The 22,080-nt window shown below is 50.8% G+C and overlaps 1 protein-coding gene and 1 pseudogene across 3 annotated transcripts in view; one reads left to right on the top strand and one right to left on the bottom strand.

Annotated features, from left to right (window-relative positions):
* Positions 1-371: 371 nt before the first annotated feature.
* The window catches only part of LOC307202135 (uncharacterized protein), a 35,899-nt gene continuing 14,190 nt past the window's right edge, over positions 372-22,080 (bottom strand). The window contains exons 7-12 of one of the 2 annotated variants that reach the window (XM_079951841.1): positions 10,579-10,695; positions 6,717-7,103; positions 4,047-4,160; positions 3,759-3,786; positions 2,023-2,087; positions 372-1,121 (exon numbers count right to left, since the gene is read on the bottom strand). In XM_079951841.1, coding sequence (XP_079807967.1) covers positions 940-1,121; positions 2,023-2,087; positions 3,759-3,786; positions 4,047-4,160; positions 6,717-7,103; positions 10,579-10,695 — 893 coding nt within the window. In that variant the 3' untranslated portion in view covers positions 372-939. The remainder of the gene's footprint in view (positions 1,122-2,022; positions 2,088-3,758; positions 3,787-4,046; positions 4,161-6,716; positions 7,104-10,578; positions 10,696-22,080) is intronic. The other variant, XM_079951842.1, reaches the window with a different exon arrangement.
* Positions 4,188-5,493, top strand: LOC307202348 (gamma-glutamylcyclotransferase-like; annotated as a pseudogene). Its single transcript has 2 exons — positions 4,188-4,649; positions 5,017-5,493. The product of its transcript is annotated as a gamma-glutamylcyclotransferase-like (transcript).

Genomic DNA, 22,080 nt, shown 5'->3' with positions numbered 1-22,080 from the left:
ATACAGAAATCAACATCTAATAGCAAGCGCTATTTTTTACAACAACAACAAAAAGTCTTTACTTAAGGTTACCAGATTAAGGTTACCAGACTTTTTTTCAATGAATGCAGGGACACTTTTCAACTTCAATGGATTTTGTCAGGGGACTGATTTGTAAATCCGGGGACTGTCCCCGGGAAACGGGGACGTCTGGTAACCTTATTCTAAGTATCAGCTTAAAAAACTGCAGACCTCTTACTCCATAACAACATTCAACTTTCCTACTTTCCGTAAACCAAACTTTTCAGTCTTCAAACCCGCTGTTTTCCTTTTTCGCACAGGAAGTCCGTAAGGGGCTTCCAATCGTTCATAAACGCAACAATGTTTTCCCCTTCTAATTCAGAAAGTCCACTTGGCCATCTCTGCCAAATCCCTTAATTTCAGCAACCATTCTTCCACAGGGGGCAATAATAATAAGTCATAGGTCATTGAATCGTGGCGTTAGAAGGGACCATCGGGATCATCCAGCCCAGCCCCCTGCAGTGCCGGAATCTTCCGCCCCACCTGGGACTCGAACCCACCACCTGGAGATCAAGGGTCTCACGCTTGACTGATGGAGCTGTCTTTCCCTCTCTGCACATCTCTTGCCGCTGTGATCCCGTATTGCAATAATTCGTTCGGGCATTATTCGGGGGCAGTTGGCTGGCAGCAGAGGGGGGAGCGTTTATAGTACGCCCCCCCTCTGGTTGTCTCAGGGCTCCTTATGACACCCCTGCAGAGCAGGCCGGCTCCAGCAGGCTCCAGCAGGCGGCCATCCACTCAGGGCCCTGATCCTGCAAGGGAGGTCGCTCGCTCCCACCTAGGAGAGGGAGAAGGAAGCAGAAGAGGAGGAGGCTGGGGGCAGGAGGGGGCTGGAGGCAGCCAAGGAAAGTGGGCCCCCCAGTCGTCCGTTGCCCCCTCTCAGTGGCGCAGGATGGCATAGGTGCTCTCTTCGGCCCTTCCTCCCTCGGGCATCTTCTTCTTGCCTCTGCCTCCGGCCAAGTTCAAGTCGGCGTACAGGAGGCCGCCGGAGTCTTTGGGGGCAAGCGGCGGTGGGGCGCGAGGAGGAGGTTGGGGGGAGGCGGGACGGGGGGCTTTGGGACCTGGAACAGGAGGAGGGAGGGGGGACAACGCAGGTTAGAAAGAGGAACAGAATATCACCCTTCTCCTCCTCCTCCTCCTCCCTCCAGCGGCAGAGCAGCTCAGGCAGGCCCTGGGCAGAGGAGGAGACTGCTCAGAGGAAAAGACCAGCACCCTGTCCTCACAGGGGCCAAATACCGTGCCTAAGAACCTAGGAATCAAGGTAGGCTGCCTCTGGGCATGGAGGTTCCACAAGAACATCAGAACAGCCTGGCTACCTGCATCAGGCCACAAGAGACCAGCCCATCTAGTCCAGTATCCAAAGGGAACCCTGCAAGCGGGGCCCGGCTACAAGAGCAACTCTCCCCCTCCTGTGGCAGGGAGTTCCGTAGTTTAACTTCACGCTGCACGAAGGTGCAACTTCCTTTTATCTGCCCTGAATTTTCTGCTTCACGGTATGCCCAGAGTTACAGCATTATGAGATTCAGGTAGGTAGCCATGCTGGTCTGAGGCAGTCGAAATAAATTAAAGAATTAAAGAACATCCAGTAGCACGTTAAAGGTAAAGGGGCCCCTTATTGTTAGGTCCAGTCGTGGCTGACTCTGGGGTTGCGGCGCTCATCTCGCTTTATTGGCCGAGGGAGCCAGCGTACAGCTTCTGGGTCATGTGGCCAGCAGGACTAAGCCGCTTCTGGCGAACCAGAGCAGAGCACGGAAACGCCGTTTACCTTCCCGCCGGAGCGGTACCTATTTATCTACTTCGCCAGAAGTGGCTTAATCATGCTGGTCACATGACCCGGAAGCTTTACGCCGGCTCCCTCGGCCACTACAGAGAGAAGAGCGCCGCAACTCCAGAGTCGGCCGTGACTGGACCTAATGGTCAGGGGTCCCTTTACCCTTTATCTGCTTTTCCACCCCAGCTCACCTTCAATGGGAAACTCCTCATATTCTCTCTCCTCTGGTGTCTTCTTGCTCTGGGGTGAAGCGCTCCTGCAAGAAAAGTTCTGGGTGGTCACATAGTTGCCCCCCCCCTCAAAGCACCTGGGGCTGTAGGGGGGCCTTGCAAGAAGGACTGAATTCAAAAGAATAACTGATGTAAAAGGAAAGAGGCAGATTTTCGCCACCAGGCTTAAAATGGTTGTTTATGCCTGTAACTACAGCAGCTAGAATTCCTTATACCTAGAAATGGAAAGATGAAGAAATTCCCACCGAAGAAGAACGAATAATTGGTAAAGGGATGATGGGCAGCGTTGAATCAGAAAACATAACAATTTAAAATAAGAGAACCAAATGACGATTGTTTTGTGGATGAATGGAAGCCTTTTTCGGTCTATGCAAAGAAATGTTATAGAATGATGAATTTGTGGGCAGGATTTGAACTGAGCAACAGGTGTAATGAGAGATTACTGCATTGTTATGATATAAGAGAGGGAAGAGGCCTGTTGCAGGAATTTATGTATAGGTGGGGGTGTTTGCCCCTCCAGCAGATATCATGCACATGCAGCCCACTACCAAAATCAGCACAATCGCTTTTGTGACTTTTGTGACTTGTCCCCACAAAACACTTCGTCACAGTTTCTTCCTATCTATCCAAAGGGCCTCTGCTGAAGAATAACAAATGTAAGAATTCACTGCTCAGATTATGGCCACCAGACCTCCCCTTTCATGATGTATGAGTGATGTAGTTTGGGGGGGGTGTAACATGGGGATTAGCAGCTAATAAAAGTTTGGGTTCTCTTTTGTTTGGGGCTTCCATCTTGTTGCACCTGGTGGCAGGTGGGAGTCCCATCGCGACAGTCTTCAATCAAGACCAAGCCGACTGGCTGCTGTTTTGCTCTGGGATTCCTGGCTGGGGTCCTTGTTTTTCGTCCAGGGGAGACCTCAGATTTCTCTGTTAACAGGATGCCCTGCCCACAGAGCCAATCTAGGGTCACTGTCAGCCCCCCCCCCCCGCAGTTAGGAAGGAGACCATAGAATCATAGAATCATAGAATCCTAGAAGAGTTGGAAGAGACCCCAAGGGCCATCGAGTCCAACCCCCTGCCAAGCAGGAAACACCATCAGAGCACTCCTGACATATGGTTGTCAAGCCTCTGCTTAAAGACCTCCAAAGAAGGAGACTCCACCACACTCCTTGGCAGCAAATTCCACTGTCAAACAGCTCTTACTGTCAGGAAGTTCTTCCTAATGTTTAGATGGAATCTTCTTTCTTGTAGCTTGGATCCATTGCTCCGTGTCCGCTTCTCTGGAGCAGCAGAAAACAACCTTTCTCCCTCCTCTATGTGACATCCTTTTATATATTTGAACATGGCTATCATATCACCCCTTAACCTCCTCTTCTCCAGGCTAAACATGCCCAGCTCCCTTAGCCGTTCCTCATAAGGCATCGTTTCCAGGGCTTTGACAATTTTGGTTGCCCTCCTCTGGACACGTTCCAGTTTGTCCGTGTCCTTCTTGAACTGTGGTGCCCAGAACTGGACACAGTACTCCAGGTGAGGTCTGACCAGAGCAGAATACAGTGGCACTATTACAGAATACAGTGGCACTATTACAGAATACAGTGGCACTATTACAGAATACAGTGGCACTATTACAGAATACAGTGGCACTATTACAGAATACAGTGGCACTATTACCAGCAGGAGGCAGGAAAGGCACTCACCTCCTTTGGGTACACTTTGGGCAGCAACCTGGGGAGGAACAGAGAAGAGAAAATGGCCTTCAGAGAGAGCAGATCCTGGGGGGGGGGAGCCCTGGAGAATGGGTGGGGGGCAGTGGTTTGGCCCAGGCTGAGCCTCACAAGGCAGCAGGGCTAGGGTGCCTCTGCAGGTAAGATGCAGGAGCCATCGCCACACTGGGAAGAAGCCACACCTGGAGGGCCAGGTCGGAGGGAGAGCCGGTCCCTGGCACAACCCCAACCCTCTGCCTGCCCCCTCAACAGCCCCTGTACCTTTTCTCCAGGCGACGAATGCCAGCAGGCCCAGAGCAACAGCGGCGGCAGCGGCTGCCCCTCCGGTCGCCAGACCCACGAGGTTGAAGCTGGGGGGGTTCGGCATTGGAGGACCTGGTTGTGGGGGGAGAGAAAGCAGGGGCTGAGGCAAAAGCAGGGGGCACCCGCAAGCACCCTCCCCACTGCAGTGGCCAGGCACAAGGGCGTTTCTTCTGAGGAGGGGGGCCCACACCTAGCAGCCCCCGGATGGAGACAGTTCCCTGCGCCCTGAGTTGGGCGTCAGTGTTAGGCCGAGAGAGGCAGACGCCCGAGAAGAGGCAACATCTTGCAGAAACAGAGAATCGTACGGTTGGAGGGGACCCCCAAAGGTCATCCAGACCAACCCGCTGCAGTGAAGGACTCGCAGCCAAAGGCCCTTTGAGATGTGCTCATCTGACTTCAGTTTAAAAACCTCCAAGGAAGGCAGGGCTGAGGGCTCCTTTCTAGCAGATGGAAACCTTTAAGCACTGTACAACAACCGGATTGGGTGAAAGGCGGGATGTCCAAAGCTTTGGGAATGAAAGCTGATTGTATTTTGCCTATGGTAGTAACTGGTTAAGGGATGCGGGTGGCGCTGTGGGTTAAACCACTGAGCCTAGGGCTTGCTGATCAGAAGGTCGGCGGTTCGAATCCCTGCAATGACGGGATCAGTTCCCGTTGCTCAGTCCCTGCTCCTGCCAACCTAGCAGTTCGAAAGCACGTCAAAGTGCAAGTAGATAAATAGGTACTGCTCTGGCGGGAAGGTAAACGGCGTTCCCGTGCGCTGCTCTGGTTTGCCAGAAGCGGCTTGGTCATGCTGGCCACATGACCCGGAAGTTGTACGCCAGCTCCCTTGACCTATAGAGCGAGATGAGCACCGCAACCCCAGAGTCGGCCACAACTGGACCTCATGGTCAGAGGTCCCTTTACCTTTAGTAACTGGTTGTGGGAGAGCATAATGTTAAGAGATCCGCTTGCAGTTTTTCTCACTCTGGCATAGCTACTGGATTACAAACTTGCTTTTGGCTCTCATCTAACTGGCATGGAAGTACAGCAACTATAATCCACAGTCCTGGCGATGAAGTGTGGAGAGTCGTATAGAGAATGGGTACTACCGATTTACCTTCTCTGGATAGACAAGAGGGAGTTGAAGAAGCTATTTACATCCCAACAGAAGTTACAGTCCAGACTCAAGAAGGGAAAATACTTAAGAGTCGTAGCTACCAAATGACAGACCATGTCTTAGGCCTTCCTTCCCCGAAATATAAAAAGGTCATTTCTATGGGTGCAAAGCAGAACGGTTTGCCAGTGGACTACCAGAAGAAATTAGACTCCATACAGACGAATGACTATGCAGGACACATGCCAGGTTTTGATGAAATTGAAGCTGCCCTTGGTGAAAACGAGATAATGAAATAATAAAGAAACATTTTAGAATAACAATAATAATAGACACGGGTGACGCTGTGGGCAGGGGCGCCGACTTATAAAAAATATTGGGGGGGCGGGGGCCCATACCGACTTATAAAAAATATTGGGGGGGCCCAAGACCTCCAAACCGCTGCTGCTGGGGGAACGAAAGGGGCGAGCCCCGGGCTGCCCCGACCTTAAGTGAACCTGTGAGGGCTCGCCCTTTGCGGCAGCCAATTGGCTGCCGCCGTGGGCGGTGAATATTAATGAGCTAGGGGGAATCCCCGCTTCTCGCGTGGCTGACGCCAGCCCCGCGAGATTGTTGATGGGTCGAGAGCCCGCAACCCCACCCCCTCTCTAGATCGGGAGTGGCTTTGTTTTTCTTAAATTATTGGGGGGGCAGAGCCCCCCCAAACGAATTTTTGAGGGGGCTCGGGCCCCCTCAGGCCCCATGGAGTCGGCGCCTATGGCTGTGGGTTAAACCACTGAGCCTAGGGCTTGCTGATCAGAAGGTCGGCAATTCGAATCCCCGCGACGGGGTGAGCTCCCGTTGCTCGGTCCCTGCTCCTGCCCACTTAGCAGTTCGAAAGCACGTCAAAGTGTAAGTAGATAAATAGGTACCACTCCGGCGGGAAGGTAAATGGCGTTTCCGTGCGCTGCTCTGGTTCACCAGAAGCGGCTTAGTCCTGCTGGCCACATGACCCGGAAGCTGTACGCCGGCTCCCTCGGCAAAGAAAGCGAGATGAGTGCCGCAACCCAGAGTCGGCCATGACTGGACCTAATGGTCAGGGGTCCCTTGAGCTTTAATAATAGAAAACCTCCAAGGAAGGAGGGAGGGGCCTCATGTTTACTCCTGGATCGAGCCCTGTCCTCCGGAGCGGCACCTGGGAGCAGACTGGCTCCACTTTCCACAGGGCAACCCTTCAGATGCTTGAAGGCGGCTATGCTCTCAACCTCTTGTGTTATTTCTGCTGCCTGGGAGGAGCATCACTTGCGGAACTCCCTGCCTCAGGTGCTGTAATACCTTTGGGTACCCTGCAGCCCCTCGGCTGGAGGAGGGTGGAGACCCATTTTCTGCTCTGCCTCAGGCACCAGTGCCACCCCCCCCCCATACTCCTTTGAACCGATCAGAAAAGAGGGCCAGCCCTGGGGAGAAGGGGGCTGCTGCGGAGAAAGGTGTGGGGCAGAGGGCCAAGAGAGATCCAGGCACAGAGGGCTCCTCCTGAGGATGTGCCAGCTCACCTGTGACCGTGAGGTTTGTCCCCTTGATGTTTCGCCAATGCTGCAAACCTTCATGAAGTGTCTGTATGGAGACGCCGCAGAAATATAGATTGGAATCCGACTCCTGCAGGTTCTCGATCTGGATTGACGCATCAAGCCCCTTTGACAGGTCCCCGACCAGAGACACCCGCCCTGTGTAGTTCAGGTGGGTGTACCTGTGGGTGGGGTCGTGGGTGTGCTTGAAGAGGAACTCTCCGTAAAAGTTTCCTAAGCGCCAATACACTTGAGCCGTCTCTTGAGCCTCCCAGGTGTAGTTGAAGGTGCAGGGCAGGGTGATGGACTGCTTTGGCCTGGCCGTGAGATGGCAAGGTTGCCAGATGTGGTATTCCAGGAAGCAAGTGGTACAATCTGCCAAGGAAGCAGAACGGAGAGAGAGAGAAAGAAAAACAGAAGAAAAGACTGGTCATTTTAGTATTTGGGTTAACGGATAAAAGGAAAATGATCTGGAGGCATAAATCCAAGTTTGGGAGCAGGTACAGTCATGCCTCGGGTTGCATGTGCTTCGGGATGAGCGCGTTCGAGTTGCGCTCCGCGGCAACCCGGAAGTAACAGAACGCGTTACTTCCGGGTTTTGCCGCTTGCGCAGGCACAGATGCTCAAAATGATGTCACGCACATGCACAGAAGCGGTGAAAAGCGACGTGCGCGTGCGCAGACGTACCATCGCTGGTTACGTTTGCTTCTAGATGTGAACAGGGCTCTGGAACGGATCCTGTTCACATCTAGAGGTACCACTGTACTTTTTAACGAGAGAGCCCCAGCAGAGATTTAACATCACAAAACAGGCAGCAACCGAATATAAACTGTTTTACCTTTAAAATATCTCCTTCTAAATCGCTTCCCAAAGTTTCCCACCTCCCTAAGAGACCACCTGTTTGGTAAGTTAAAAATGGTTTACTTACAAAGTCTTTAAAGGTCATTTTCATGTGTTTTCCCATACAGCAGCAAGAGAACACAGGCAGTGCAACTTAGTTTCAAAAAGGGTAATAGTTTCAAAATTATTTGTACAGAAACACAATGGTAAAAAAGGTAAAGGTAAAGGACCCCTGGTCAGTTAAGTCCAGTTAAAGGCGACTATGGGGTGCGGTGCTCATCTCACTTTCAGGCTGAGGAAGCTGGCATTTGTCCACAGACAGCTTTCAGCATCATGTGGCCAGCAGGACTAAACAGCTTCTCCATAAGGTCTGAGCTCAGAGCATCTAGCTCAAACATCCTTACTGGGAAGTTCACACGGTGAAACAACAAGAAAGAAAGAACAAAGTTTGATAACTCTTCCTCCCAAGTTGAGGGCATGTGACCTAGTAACCTGTCAGGACAGCTGACTCTATGATCTTAACCTCTCCATGCATTAGAGTTAAAAATAGATTAAAGACTTTCTGATAGATCAGACACAAACAGTGAGAATTGGACACGTAACATCGAATTCCTTAAAAATCATCGCTGGCACCCCACAGGGATGTGTGCTAAGTCCCTACCTGTATTCATTGTATACATACGATTGTGTATCATCTGACCATAGCTGTCAACTTACAGATTTGAAAATAAGGGACCAGCAGCCTTGAAAATAAGGGATCAGCAGCCAAAATAAGGGATTTTAGCCAACCAGCTGAAATACGAAGTTAAAAGGGTTACAGATAATTTGGGAGAGCAGCGCCGGTTTTTAGGTCTTTGTTTCCAGAGGTTGCTGCTCAAGACACCAGCTGATGAAACACTGCAATAAATAACTACAAGAAGCCACCACTTTTCACGCAAAACAAAGTCCAAGCTACGAAGATGCTGCTGCAGTTCTGTATCTTTTCTCTCGTGCTCCATCTGCAGCTCTCAGTTCCATCAGGCGGGGCGGGAGAAAGGAATAGCGCCCAAAGTAAACCCGCAGATCAGACCATCTATGCTAGTCTACCACTACAAATCTATGGGAGAAGCGCTTGCGGTCCTACCCTTGTAGCCCTTGGAACACCTGCCCACGCCTCCGCCTCCTCCTCCTCTCTCTGAACTGCTTTCTCTATGCTTGCTCTCGCTCTCCTCTCAAGGCTCCTCAGTCCCGGCGGGCAGGGGCTCCCGGGGACCGGGGCTGGTGAGAGGAGGCCGCAGGGGGGCAGGCCGGGCAGCCAAGCAACCCAGTTGGAGCCTCCCTCCTCCCTGGCCGGCAGGGAGGGAGGGAGAGGAGCTGCTTCCTTTGAAACCCGGGAAATTTCAGGGACATCATCAATAAGGGACAGCAGCGGGAAACGGTGCTGGGATAAGGGACTTTCCCGCCAAATAAGGGACGGTTGACAGCTATGCATCTGATCCGTCTAATGCAATTATTAATTTGCAGATGACACCACCATAATGGGTTTAATAACAGGTGGAGACGAATCAGCGTATAGAGGGGAGGTCCAAAAAATATCTACATGGTGCCTAGGGAACAACTTGCACCTTAATACCAGCAAGACAAAGGAGATGGTGTTGGACTTTTGGAGGAAGAGAGGAGAACTAGCCCCGCTGTGTGGGGAGAGTCTCTTCCGTTAAATTCCTAGGAGTTTATCTCAGTGAAGACCTTACTTGGAAAATCAATACAACCCAGGTGGTTAATCACGGTGTGGTACGCTGGTTTGACATCATCTGATAGAAAGTGCCTACAGAGGGTGGTGAATACAGCACAAGATATTATGGGCTATCCTGTGAATCCGCTGGATGAAATAGCGGAAGAAAAGTGAAGAAGAGTGAGGAAAATTCTCAGGGATGATTCACACCCTGGCCAGCACTTTCTTGATCTCCTGCCCTCAGGCAAAAGATACGGAAGCATGATTAGTCGCACCAACAGGGTAAAGAACAGCTTCTATCCGGGGGCTGTTGGGCTGCTGAATGAAAAGATAACAACAGGGCAATGGACTTTCGGGTTTGGTGGGTGTGCATCAGTAAACGAGGGGAATTAAGACAAAGAGAGCTGAGTTGGGGGTGCTCATGTAATCTCACTGTATGCAAGTTGTACAAGTGACAATCAAGTATTTCAATTTCAATTAATCAGGTTGGTTATATAAGGCTGGATTTATCCCACAAAAACAGGTAAAACAGAACATTGAAAAGCCCCAGGCAGTAGGGGAGAGCAAAACCTTCTCCCACTCTTATTCTCCAGTATTTTAAGATAGACTAGCTCTGCCCATGGAGGCTCCCTTTAGGAACCATAAGAAACTAAGAAAAGGCTTGCAGCAGCTGGACCAAGCCATCTAGTCCATGATCCCAACCTCACCGTGGTCAAAGAGAAACCCATAAGTAGGGTCTGAGCACAAGAGTAACATTGTCCACTCCTGGGATTCAGAAGCATCACTGCCCCCAACAGAGGAGGGCAGAGCTCTCTCCTCCTCCATGAATTCACCCAATCCTCTTTTCAAGCCATCCAAGCTGGTGGCCATTCCTGCCTCTTGTGGCAGAGAGTTCCATAGTCTGTGAGGAAAGGGCTTCATTTTATCTGTCTTGAATCTTGCAACATTCGTGGCTCATCTGACCCATCTCTTAGAAAAAGGGCTGCCGTACGTCCAGGTTTTCCAGGAAAACCTGGACGTATGGTGAGTTGGGCTATTGTTATTTTAAAATTCTTGTTTCCATTTGCCCCTCTGCAACTCAGATGGGAAAGGGGTCCCAGTGGGTTGGAGGGGGTGGCATTAAAAGAGGATTTTGCAAATCTTTTGGAGAGAGCTATTCAGGGACACGCGCCACAACAGTAGTTCTCTGCTTCCAGGTAGGCCCCCCTCTGGCCTGATCCTGCAGGCCCTCCGTCTGGTCCTTGGAGGAAGGACCTGGTTCCCCCTCTGCCCTGGGGGGTTTCTGTGCCCCCTTCCAACCTTGCATTCCTCCGATCCACCTCGAAGGGTCCGGTTCCAAGCGCTTGCATCTCTGAAACGCCCCATTGCTCTCGCCAGCTGCCGCCCCATTTGGTGTTTTGGATGAGTCCGTACTCCCTGTTGCGGGTAAATAAGAATAAGAATAATTCAAGAGGTGAAGCCACGGGTTCGAGTCCTTCCCTCCAGGAGCAGGAGAAAACAAGGCTGCTCCCTCTTCCATGGGGAGATCTTGGGAGATGGCCAATATCTCAGTCTCCTCTTTCCCAGACTAAACAGACCCCAAAAGGCAGAAGTTTGTGGGTTTCTGCTTTGAAAAGGAAGTAGCAAAAGCTCTTGGTGGTTTCAGGAAGAAGGAAATATCATCGCATGGCCCTTTCCCTTCGTGTCAGCAGGGGTGGCTCTGAGGGACACAACTGAAAGTATTTTGTGCCGGCAAATCAGGGGACTAATTTATCATTTAAGAACATAGACCAAGAGCCCTGCAGGCTTAGACCAGGGGCCCATGTGGTCCAGCCTCCTGTCCTCACAGGGGCCAAGCCAGGCAGAGGCAAACCCGGCCCTCCAGATGTTTGGGGACTACAATTCCCACCATCCCTGACCACTGGTCCTGCTAGCTAGGGATGATGGGAGTTGTAGCCCCAAAACATCCGGAGGGCTGAGTTTGCCTATGCCTGGGCCAAGTAGATGCCCCAATGGGAAACGCACAAGCAGGATTCGAACACAATCCTCCTGCGGTTTCCACCAACTGGCATTCAGAAGCACCGCTGTCTCTGAGAAATGGAGGCAGACCAGGGCTATGGATATGTCTCATCTTCCTTTGAAGCCATCCAAGTCAGTGGCCATCCCTGCCTCCGGTGGGAGGGAGTTCCGCAGTCTAACTACCCATATTTTTCGCTCCATAAGATGCACCTTTTTCTTCCTAAAAAGTAAGGGGAAATGTCTGTGCGTCTTATGGAGTGAATGCGTGGTCCCTGGAGCCGAATTGCCCAGGGGCAAAAAGCAGATCATGCTCTTTTTTTTTTTTGAAAGAGGGAAGGGGTTGTTGAAAGAAAGCCGCTGACCGGCAAGCGATCGGGAGCGAGATGAGGGAGGCTAGATATAAACGAGGCTGCCTGGGAGGGGGGAGGTAACAGCCCATGGATCCTCAGGAATTTTACATTGGGTCACCCCAAATTCACCATCAGGTCACATAGCATGTCCATGGCTACAGCCTGCACCCAAAAAAACCACGCACCCTCTGTTTTGTGGGGCCGCAGTGGTGCAAAAACATGGTTACAAAGCACGAATCCAAAAGGATCCTCAGGATTTTTGCATTGGACTACCCCAAAATCACTGTCAAATCACGTCTGTGGCCATAGCATGAACCACAAAAATCATAAATCCACTGTTTTGTTCAGAATATATTCTTCCCTTGTTTTCCTCCTCTAAAAACAGGTGCATCTTATGGAGTGAAAAATATGGTATGTACTGTGTGAAGAAGGACTGGATGGACCTCAAAGGTCTAGACTCGGTCTAGGGGAGCGCCCTGTTTTCCTAGGAGCCAGCATGGCCAATGGTCAGGGATGATGATGATGATGGGAATTGGAAGAGCAACAAGCTTTGGCCTCAGACTTGAGACTCCCTCCCATGAAGCCAGCTTTGGAAGTATGCGCCCCTAAAACCATAGGACTGAAGAGTTGGAAGGAGTCTCCAAGGGCCAAGCAGGACCCTCCCCCCCAGGTGCCGGGGGCCGCAGGAGGGGAGAGTCACTCTCCTGCTCTAATCCTGTGAAATAAAAAATTTAAGGTCTTATGTATATAATAAATGTTCATAAAATGTACCAAGCAAACACGTACATAAATATATATACCACATGCCTGAAGCAGCAAAGGGAAACAGCCATGAAGCCATTTTGGCTGACCAAATGTTTTCTCTGCAAAGTGAAAGTCAAATGGAAAAGCCTCCCCATTGTCTTTTCCTTCACAAATCCTGTCTTAAGGGTATGTCTGTGTATGAATAGGGTGTGAGCCTGTGACCTGGCCCAGGAACTAAGTATTTGTCATTAAGAAAGACTGGCCAGGCTCCCCAGGGTATCCAATCAAGTGGGCATTAACAGGTATCCTGCCAGACAGGAGGTAAACAATGCACTCAGATTTCTGTTGTAGACCGCCCTTTCGCGATGTAGGTATGATGTATCTTGGACTCCAGGGTGGGCAATTTAAAATGTCTATATAAGGGCGGGCACACCTTGGTTCGGGGTCCTCCTCCTTTCCTGCGTGTGAAGGGGGCACCCTGTTGCAAGAGTTCAATATAGATCAGACTAGCTGCTTTGCTTCTCAATATTCTCTGGTTGGCCTCTGTTATTTTCTCCGACCGATGGAGAACCTGCAAAGGACTCTAGAAGGGCTCTTGTGTCCCCCATAAGGACAGATTTTTGTTTATTACATCTGCTTTCTTCAGCCACCGTGAGAACAGTATTCTGGATTAGGTGGGCCGCTTTGGCCTGATCCAGGAGGGCTCCCCTTCTGTCCCCCCCCCCCCGAGCTTCCTTCCTTCCTCTGCCTGGCCCTTTCACTTACCTCCGCCCAGGACCAGCAGGAGCAGCAGCAGCAGTCCCTGGTGGATCATATCCTTTGCTGCTGGGGCTCTCTAGTGGCTTCAGGGAGCAGGAACAAGACCCCCCCCCCCGGAAGCCCGGCTGCAGTCGCAGGAGCCACACACGGCCAAATCCAGCAAGCCTCTTCTCCCTTGAGCGCTGGAGATTCGGGTGGCAGATTGCGCAACAGCAGAGCCCATCTGATAGGGAAGTCCTGTTGTCACAGCCAGCAGATAGGCAACGGAGGAGGAGGAGGAAGTGGGGTGTCGCTCGCCTGAAAATCTGGGAGGCCTCTGAGCCCCCCAGCCCAGCAATGGATGAGGCCCCCACCTTCCTGGGACTGGGGGCAAGGCTGCCCCACCAGGCGGGCTCCTGCCTCCTTGCCCAAGGACATCCTCATTGGAGGACGGAGGGCCACCTGCCTGGAATGGTTTCGCTCAGATTCCTGCACGGCAAGCGGGTTCAGCTAGATGACCCCTGGGGGGCCCTTTCAACTCTCCCGTTCTACGGTTCCCTGCAGAGCTGGCTATCCCACCACAACACTGACTGGTGCCCCCTTTGCCCTGGTTGTGGGCATTAGGCATATGGATTTCTGCGGCTAATGTTGCTTCATTTGAAAACGAATATTTCATTTTCCTTCCTCTTCTTGGGCTTATTGCCTCGTTTTTCGCTTTAAAGGTAAAGGAACCCCTGACCTTTAGGTCCAGTCGTGGCTGACTCTGGGGTTGCGGCGCTCATCTCGCTTTATTGGCCGAGGGAGCCGGCATGCAGCTTCCGGGTCATGTGGCCAGCAGGACTAAGCCGCTTCTGGCGAACCAGAGCAGTGCATGGAAATGCCGTTTACCTTCCCGCCGGAGCGGTACCTATTTATCTACTTGCACTTTGACGTGCTTTCGAACTGCTAGGTGGGCAGGAGCAGGGACCGAGGAACGGGAGCTCACCCCATCGTGGGGATTCAAACCGCTGACCTTCTGATCAGCAAGCCCTTGGCTCTGTGGTTTAACCCTTAGCGCCACGTGCTTAGGCTGTCTTTATTTCTGCCCTGCTGGGAAAAGATCAGATTCTCAGGAGCGCTTTCAGTCAAGAAAGAGATTGCCCCTTCTTGCAAGAAACAGGCACCTGCTGGACCCCCTGTGAGGTGAGAAGGGGATTCAGGGACACAGAATGGCACAGCTGGAAGGGAACCCCAAAGGCCATCTAGTCCAGCCCACTGCAATGCCAGAACCACAGCTCAAGAATCCCTCTTTGGCCTGATCCTGCCACAATGAGCCAACCAACGACCCCCCCCGTACCCTCCAGATATTGTTCTCAGGATCCCTTGAAATGCTTGCTGATGCCATCAAAATGCCCATTAAGTATTTGCAATGCTACGGATGTTGTTTCCGCTTCCTCCTTTGCTGTGACACAAGCAAAGTGCCGGGGGGGGGGCAGCAAGGAGGGGGCAGTCGAGATGCCCCAAGTCGCCTGACTCACTGCCACAGAACCAGCCTCCTTCCTTCCTTCCTCTGAGGCAATGGTGCAACTGGACTTGAGCCCGGGGGGGGGGGGGAAAGGGGGAAGTTGAAGAGGGAGGCCCCAGCTGGTGGGGGAGGGGGGTAGAGTGGAATTACGAAACTTTGCCTGGCACCTCGTGCCATAACAGTGGAACCTGCAGACATTGAACGAAGCTGGATCTTGGAGGACTCAGGGCAGATGAAACAAAACCCTTCACGCCGTGCAGACTGTGGAACTCCCTTCCACCAGAAGCAGCAGTGGCCACCAGCTCAGATGGCTTTGAAAGAGGACTGGGCCAATTCATGGATCACATTCACCTGGTGCTATACCAGCTGCACTAGCTCCCGGTGGAGTACAGGATCAGGTTTAAGGTGCTGGTTTTAACCTTTAAAGCCCTAGGACCCTCGTACCTACGGGACCGCCTCTCCTGGTATGCCCCGCGGAGGACCTTACGGTCTGCAAACACTCTGAAGATCCCGGGCCCCAGGGAAATTAGACTAGCCTTGACCAGGGCCAGGGCCTTTTTGGCCGTGGCCCTGATCTGGTGGAACGCTCTGTCCCAAGAGACTAGGGCCCTGCGGGACTTGACATCTTTCCACAGGGCCTGCAAGATGGAGCTGTTCCACCAGGCCTTTGGCCGAGGCACAGCCTGACCCCCTCTCTCCTTCTGTAATCCTCATAGCACTCTAGCCCAATGGTTGCCATTTATTTGATTCTGAATTGATTTTAGAATGAATTGATTTTAGAATGCTGCGTTACTTTTTATTCTTGTTAGCCGCTCTGAGCCCGGCTTTGGCTGGGGAGGGCGGGATATAAATAAAAAACTGTTATTGTTATTGTTATTGTTATTGAGTGGGAGGGGGCTATTGAGGGCTGCTAGCCAAGATGGCTCTGCTCTGTCACCACAGTCAGAGGCAGCAAAACGTCTGAATGCCACCTTCTGGAAACCTTCTTGTGCTCAGGTCCTGCTTTTGTGGTTTTCCCATTGGGGGACCTGGGTGGCCACTGTGAGAACAGGAGGCTGGCCTAGAGGGGCTCCCCTGAGCAGTGGCATAGCACGGGTTGCCAGTGCCCTGGGCAAGGCAAGCATTGTATCAACTAAAAGCGGCAGCGTTGGATACCCACCAGCCCCGGAGGCGACTCCTGGGTTTGCCACACACCTCCGTCTGAGGACCATCCCAAGTTGGGCTTATGAAAGCCCGGAGAGCCTGAACCTTGCCCTTCACTTTGCCCAGGAAGCCTGAGAGCTCTCCAGATGAGGGCTAAGGGCTGCTGCCGCTGCCTCCACTTCGGACTTCAACCCCTCCCCACCCCGAGAGTGCCACCTTGCTCCCGAGCTGAGGAGTCGACCGACTCTGGGGTTGCGGCACTCATCTCGCTTCACTGGCCAAGGGAGCCGGCGTACAGCTTCCGGGTCAAGTGGCCAGCATGACTAAGCCGCTTCCGGCGAACCAGAGCAGCGCACAGAAACGCCGTTTACCTTCCCGCCGGAGCGATACCTATTTATCTACTTGCACTTTGACGTGCTTTCGAACTGCTAGGTTGGCAGGAGCAGGGACCGAGCAACGGGAGCTCACCACGTGGCGGGGATTTGAACAGCCGACTTTCTGATCGGCAAGTCCTAGGCTCTGTGGTTTAACCCACAGCGCCACCTTTCTAATCCCTCTTAAAAAGAACAAACACATGAATGTGACTAATGTTAATATAAAAGTAGTTTACTGACAGATTCATTCAGGTTCACAGGCATATCCCTGAAGGCAGACTTAGGTTACATAACAACTAGAAGCATTCCATAAAGAAGTGAGTCCTAAGTGACTGCGACTAAGCAGCCGCTTCTCCAAACACACAGCAACATCCAAAATGGAGAAGACACACGGATCCGAACATGGAGGCCGTGGGCTCCTCCATGCTAGAACAACAAACCGCACCCTCTTCAAGTCTGTCCCAGCTCAGGAGGAAACTAGAAGTCTTCTCCTGAGTGGGACAAAACATCCCCTGACACGTCCACTGTAGGAATGTTGTGCTTGGCTGCAGTTTTACATCCCACACTCCCTGCACCCCGTTGCGCCGCTGAAGCGCAAGGGTCTGCCTACTTCCTCCATAATTCGGGCAATTGGCATGAATCAAGAGGCGCTCCTGGACCGACATATGCGATGGGGCTGCAATCAGTCAGTTGCCGAAAGGACTGGGCTTGGCTCTTTGAAGGTATCTGAATATTTTTCCCCCTGAAGCTTGAGAATCCTGACAACAGCCGGGAAAGGAAGGGGAGGGCAAGGTGCTTTGTGCTTTCTTATGGGTTTCAAATTGTCTCTTTTCTTCTTGTCCTCCCCTGCAAAATGAAAGAGGTGTGTGCAGCCGCTGCTGTGCTATTCTGTTTGTTACTTCGGGAAAGAGGGGAACTTAACAAATCTTCAACCGAGGCTGAATGGACTTTATTTAAAATTATTCTTGGACTGGAGTAGGAGTGTGAATGGAGCAACACAGTGAAAAAAGAATGAACTGCTGCCGAACAGATCTGGCAAAGAGGCTGAATTTGAGAAAAAATCTTGTGTGCTGAGGAAGAACTCCAGAGCGGAATTTTTATGGCGGAGACTGGAGATGCACTCTGTGAGTTATTTATGGCTGCAGCTCACACGCTAGTCTGTAAACAGCGGAAAGAACAGAATGTGACCTTGTACCATCCAGGTAAACACTGCAAAGAACTGAATAATGGAAGATAGTACAGTGGTACCTCTGGTTACGTACTTAATTTATTCCGGAGGTCCGTTCTTAACCTGAAACTGTTCTTAACCTGAAGCACCACTTTAGCTAATGGGGCCTCCCGCTACCGCCGCACCGCTGGAGCATGATTTCTGTTCTCATCCTGAAGCAAAGTTCTTAACCCAAGGTAATATTTCTGGGTTAGCGGAGTCTGTAACCTGAAGCGTCTGTAACCTGAAGCATATATAACCCGAGGTACCACTGTAATGAGCTCTCCCAGCACACCAGGTCTGGAACAAAAATGTACATGAAGGAATACACGTGTGAAACGGATTACTTATTTTAAAGATGTAACGGAGGCGCTGTTTGTAAGGTGGAAAAAGTGGCCAGCTGGAAGAATGTCTAATGGCAAGTGAACGACGTCAACTGGACTCTAAATATATGCGAGGAAATGATGATGAGCCTATGCTTGGAACCAGAGCGGGAAACCAGATTTTAAGAAATTGTGTTAAATTAATTCAATTTGATTTGTAATAATTTGGAAAACTAATAAAAATCATGGGGGGGGGGATTGCCTCCTCTTGTCCTTGAACATTTAAAGAAACTGTGACCCCCTTACTCAACAGCGACCTTGTCCGTCAAACAGCAGACAGTGAAGTGGAGACACGGGCTAAGTCCTGTTTTGTGAATGGAAATAGTTTAATGAATGGAATAGTTTGTGAATGGAACTCAAACCAAAGACGTCACGCACAGAGTGAACCGGAGTGGTTCTCTGAGCAACAGCAAGTGTCCTGGAATTTCGAGAGCCACCTCAGCAAAATAAATATCAGGCTTACTAGCTGCCCTGCTTTCTATATACCTGGCCGCAGTTTCTTGCTTTCCTCCTGACCCACAAGTAGACCTTGCAGGACTGCAAGACCCTCGAGTGAGGTGTGGGCTGCAGCGGCGACCCCTATTTTTCTTTAACCTCTGGCACCGTGAGACAGCTATTGTTAATATTAATTAAATATATTTGATATATAATATAATATAAATATATTTGATTCATTAATAAATGTATTTATTTGTTATTGTTAATTAAATTTATATACAGCCCACTATGAAAAGACCTTGTAGGCACCCTGTGGTTATCCAAGACATCGATTTCTGAGACATTTATTCACACACGCCGGCAGAAATGGGTCGGTTTCTTTTGAGCGACAATCATGGCTTTGTGACAGATGGAGCAGCTCTCTTGGCACAGGCTGGGAAAAACAACAACAGGAAAAGAATGAGTTGGATAAAATTGCTATAAATTGTTTTGATGATTCGGAGGTCTAATCTGAAATCAAGATAGATTTAGGTGTAGGGATGTGTAGAGATGCGAGGAGAGAATTGTAAATATCCCACAGTACGTTTGTTGCTGTCCCTGGCATTGTCTCTCTCTCTTAACTCACGGATGTTGGAAAATCTTTAAAAGGCGAAATCTTGTTAGAATTGGAGCTGTTGGAGATGCACAAGGGAAACTGCATTTTAATGATCAGGAACTCTGCAAAGTCAAGTTTTTATATTGTGGATTTTAAGCCTATGGGTGGATGTTCTGTATAATTTTATTAATACTCTTGCCGAATACAAATTTGACATGGCCTTTGGCTAGAACACGAAACCAGGGGTCAGCAACCTTTTTCAGCCATGGGCCGGTCCACCGTCCCTCGGACCATGTGGTGGGAAAGGCTATATTTTGGAAAAATAATAATGAACAAATTCAAGTCTGGCTGGCAGGGGAACTCCCAGGGCTTGGACCGGGTGACCCAACATTAAGAGATCTGTAATGTTGGGATTGTAGGGATGTGAATAGATGCTGAGAGAGCATTAGAAATTCTCCTTCCTTCCTTGTGAGTTCAGCAGCAAGCATCCCTTTGCAGCTTAGAGAGGCAAGTTTTAGGCCAGGGTTCAGCAACCTTTTTCAGCCGTGGGCCGGTCCACTGTCCCTCAGACCTTGTGGGGGGCCAGACTATATTTTGGAAAATAATAATAATAATGAACAAATTCCTCCCCCCCCCCCAAAGAGAAACCAAACTTTTATTAGCTGCTCATCCCCATGTTACACCCCGCCTAAACTACATCACTCATACATCACGTTTACATCATGAAAGGGGAGGTCTGGTGGCAGTAATCTGAGCATCCTGGACCCTGCCCCATGGTTCCCCCTGCCCTCCACCAAACACCCATCAAGTGGAACAAAAGAGATATTTACATTTCCTTGTTTCCCAGCCAAGTTCATCACACCCTTTTCATAGAATCATAGAATCATAGAGTTGGAAGAGACCACAAGGGCCATCGAGTCCAACCCCCTGCCAAGCAGGAAACACCATCAGAGCACTCCTGACATATGGTTGCCAAGCCTCTGCTTCAAAACCTCCAAAGAAGGAGACTCCACCACACTCCTTGGCAGCAAATTCCACTGTCAAACAGCTCTTACTGTCAGAAAGTTCTTCCTAATGTTTAGGTGGAATCTTCTTTCTTGTAGCTTGGAACCATTGCTCCGTGTCCGCTTCTCTGGAGCAGCAGAAAACAACCTTTCTCCCTCCTCTATGTGACATCCTTTTATATATTTGAACATGGCTATCATATCACCCCTTAACCTCCTCTTCTCCAGGCTAAACATGCCCAGCTCCCTTAGCCGTTCCTCAGAAGGCATCGTTTCCAGGCCTTTGACCATTTTGGTTGCCCTCCTCTGGACACGTTCCAGTTTGTCCGTGTCCTTCTTGAACTGTGGTGCCCAGAACTGGACACAGTACTCCAGGTGAGGTCTGACCAGAGCAGAATCCAGTGGCACTATTACTTCCCTTGATCTAGATGCTATACTCCTATTGATGCAGCCCAGAATTGCATTGGCTTTTTTAGCTGCCGCGTCACACTGTTGGCTCATGTCAAGTTTGTGGTCAACCAAGACTCCTAGATCCTTTTCACATGTACTGCTCTCAAGCCAGGTGTCTTCCTCTGGGCTTGTTATTTCTGGAATGGCTACCTGTCTGGCCCTCAGGTATCAGGATGCCAGGGGTTATCCCTCAGGCAGAGGGGCTGCTGAGGAGCTGAGCTCACGTGTCTATAGGAATTTCTGGTGTTTTCCCAGTGAGCCAGTACAGAGATCCATTTATCAGTGAATTCTTACATTTGCTATCATGGCCCTTTGAATAGATAGGAAGAAACTGTGATGAAGTGTTTTGTGGGGACAAGTCACAAAAGTCACAAAAGCGATTGTGCTGGTTTTGGTAGTGGGCTGCAGGTGCAGGATATCTGCTGGAGGGGCAAACACCCCCCCAACCTATACATGAATTCCTGCATCACACAGAAATGCAGGGGGGGCTTCCCGGCTGTTGCCTCTGAAGGGCCAGGTTGGAGGGAGAGACAGACCCTAGCGCAGTAACTGCCCCCTCCCTCCCTGCCCCACGACAGCCCCCCTACCTTTTCTCCATACAAGGAATGCCAGCAGCCCCAGAGGGAGGGCACTTACAAGGGTTCCCCTAATCACCAGACCTACAAGGCTGAAGTTGAAGCTGGGGGGGTCCGGCAGTGGAGGACCTGGGGGGCAGGAAGAAAGCAAGACTTAGGCTGATGCAAAAGGCAGAGGCTGAGGACGGGCACACACTGCAGTGGCCTGGCACAAGGGCATTTCCTTCAAGTATGGGGGGGGCACCCACAGGGGCCCACAAGCCGATTCATGCACTCTCAAGGGACTCCTGATCTGGGTGCCTGCCATTTGCAATTGCACCTCCTCAGCATTGGGGAGAGAGCAGCACCTCGTTGAAATATAAAATTGCATGTTTGGAAGGGACCTTCAAGGTCATCCAGCCCAACCCCCTGCCATACAGAATCACAACGGGTCTTCAGCTGTGATTGACAGGTGGCCATCCAAGGAAAAGGCTCCAAGGAAGGAGAGGCCACCACCTTATGGGGAGGCCATTCCTCTGTGTTGTTGTTTTTTGTTTGTTTTTTGAGACCGTTCCTCTGTTGAACAAGCTCTTACCCTGATAAAATTCTTCCTAATGTTTAGTCAAAATCTCCTTTCTTGCAATGTGGAGCCATTGTTTCAGGTCCTGCCCTCTGGAGCAGCAGGAAGCAAGCTGGCTCCATCTTCTCTCTGGGAAGATGTAGCTAATGTGTTTTCTGTGGTGTGGTATTTTCGCTGTCTAGGGTGGTGGTGGGGAAGCACTTGTGGGTCTACCTGCCTCGGGTGGTCACTTAGCCCTTCGACTGGAAGAGGGTGGAGCCCCATTTTCTGCTCTGCCTCAGGCTCAGGCTCCACTGCCATCCCCCGGGGGGCCCTTTGAACCAAGCAGAATGGAGTGCTAACCCTGGGGAGAAGGGGGCTGCTGTGGAGAGAGATGTGGGCTGAGGCAGCGTTTGAAATTAGCCAGGCGCCAGGCGCATTTTGTGACTGGGGATTGTCAGAATGTGAACACTTTGAGATGTCTTGTCACCATGTATGGCGACTGAGGTTCAAGAATAACATTGCCACCACTGGGAAAAGGCCTTTGACAATGTCTCATGGACCTTTATGACAAAGATCCTAGATTATATGGACATCGGATTGGCCTTTACGAATGGTGTTCAAGCAATTATATTATGAAGCAACCTGTCTAAGCTGGATGAAGGAGTGGGTCAAATTGAAGGATGCAAATGTACTGGGCTTAGAAGGAGCTGATTTGCTCTATGGATGGCATGTGTACCTCTGGTGTAAGAAAACTAGC

Source organism: Podarcis cretensis (assembly GCF_951804945.1).
Source record: "Podarcis cretensis genome assembly, chromosome: 13".
NCBI classification, from domain to species: domain Eukaryota; kingdom Metazoa; phylum Chordata; class Lepidosauria; order Squamata; family Lacertidae; genus Podarcis; species Podarcis cretensis.
Note: the sequence above shows the minus strand (reverse complement) of the source record. Positions and strands in the feature narration are given on the sequence as shown.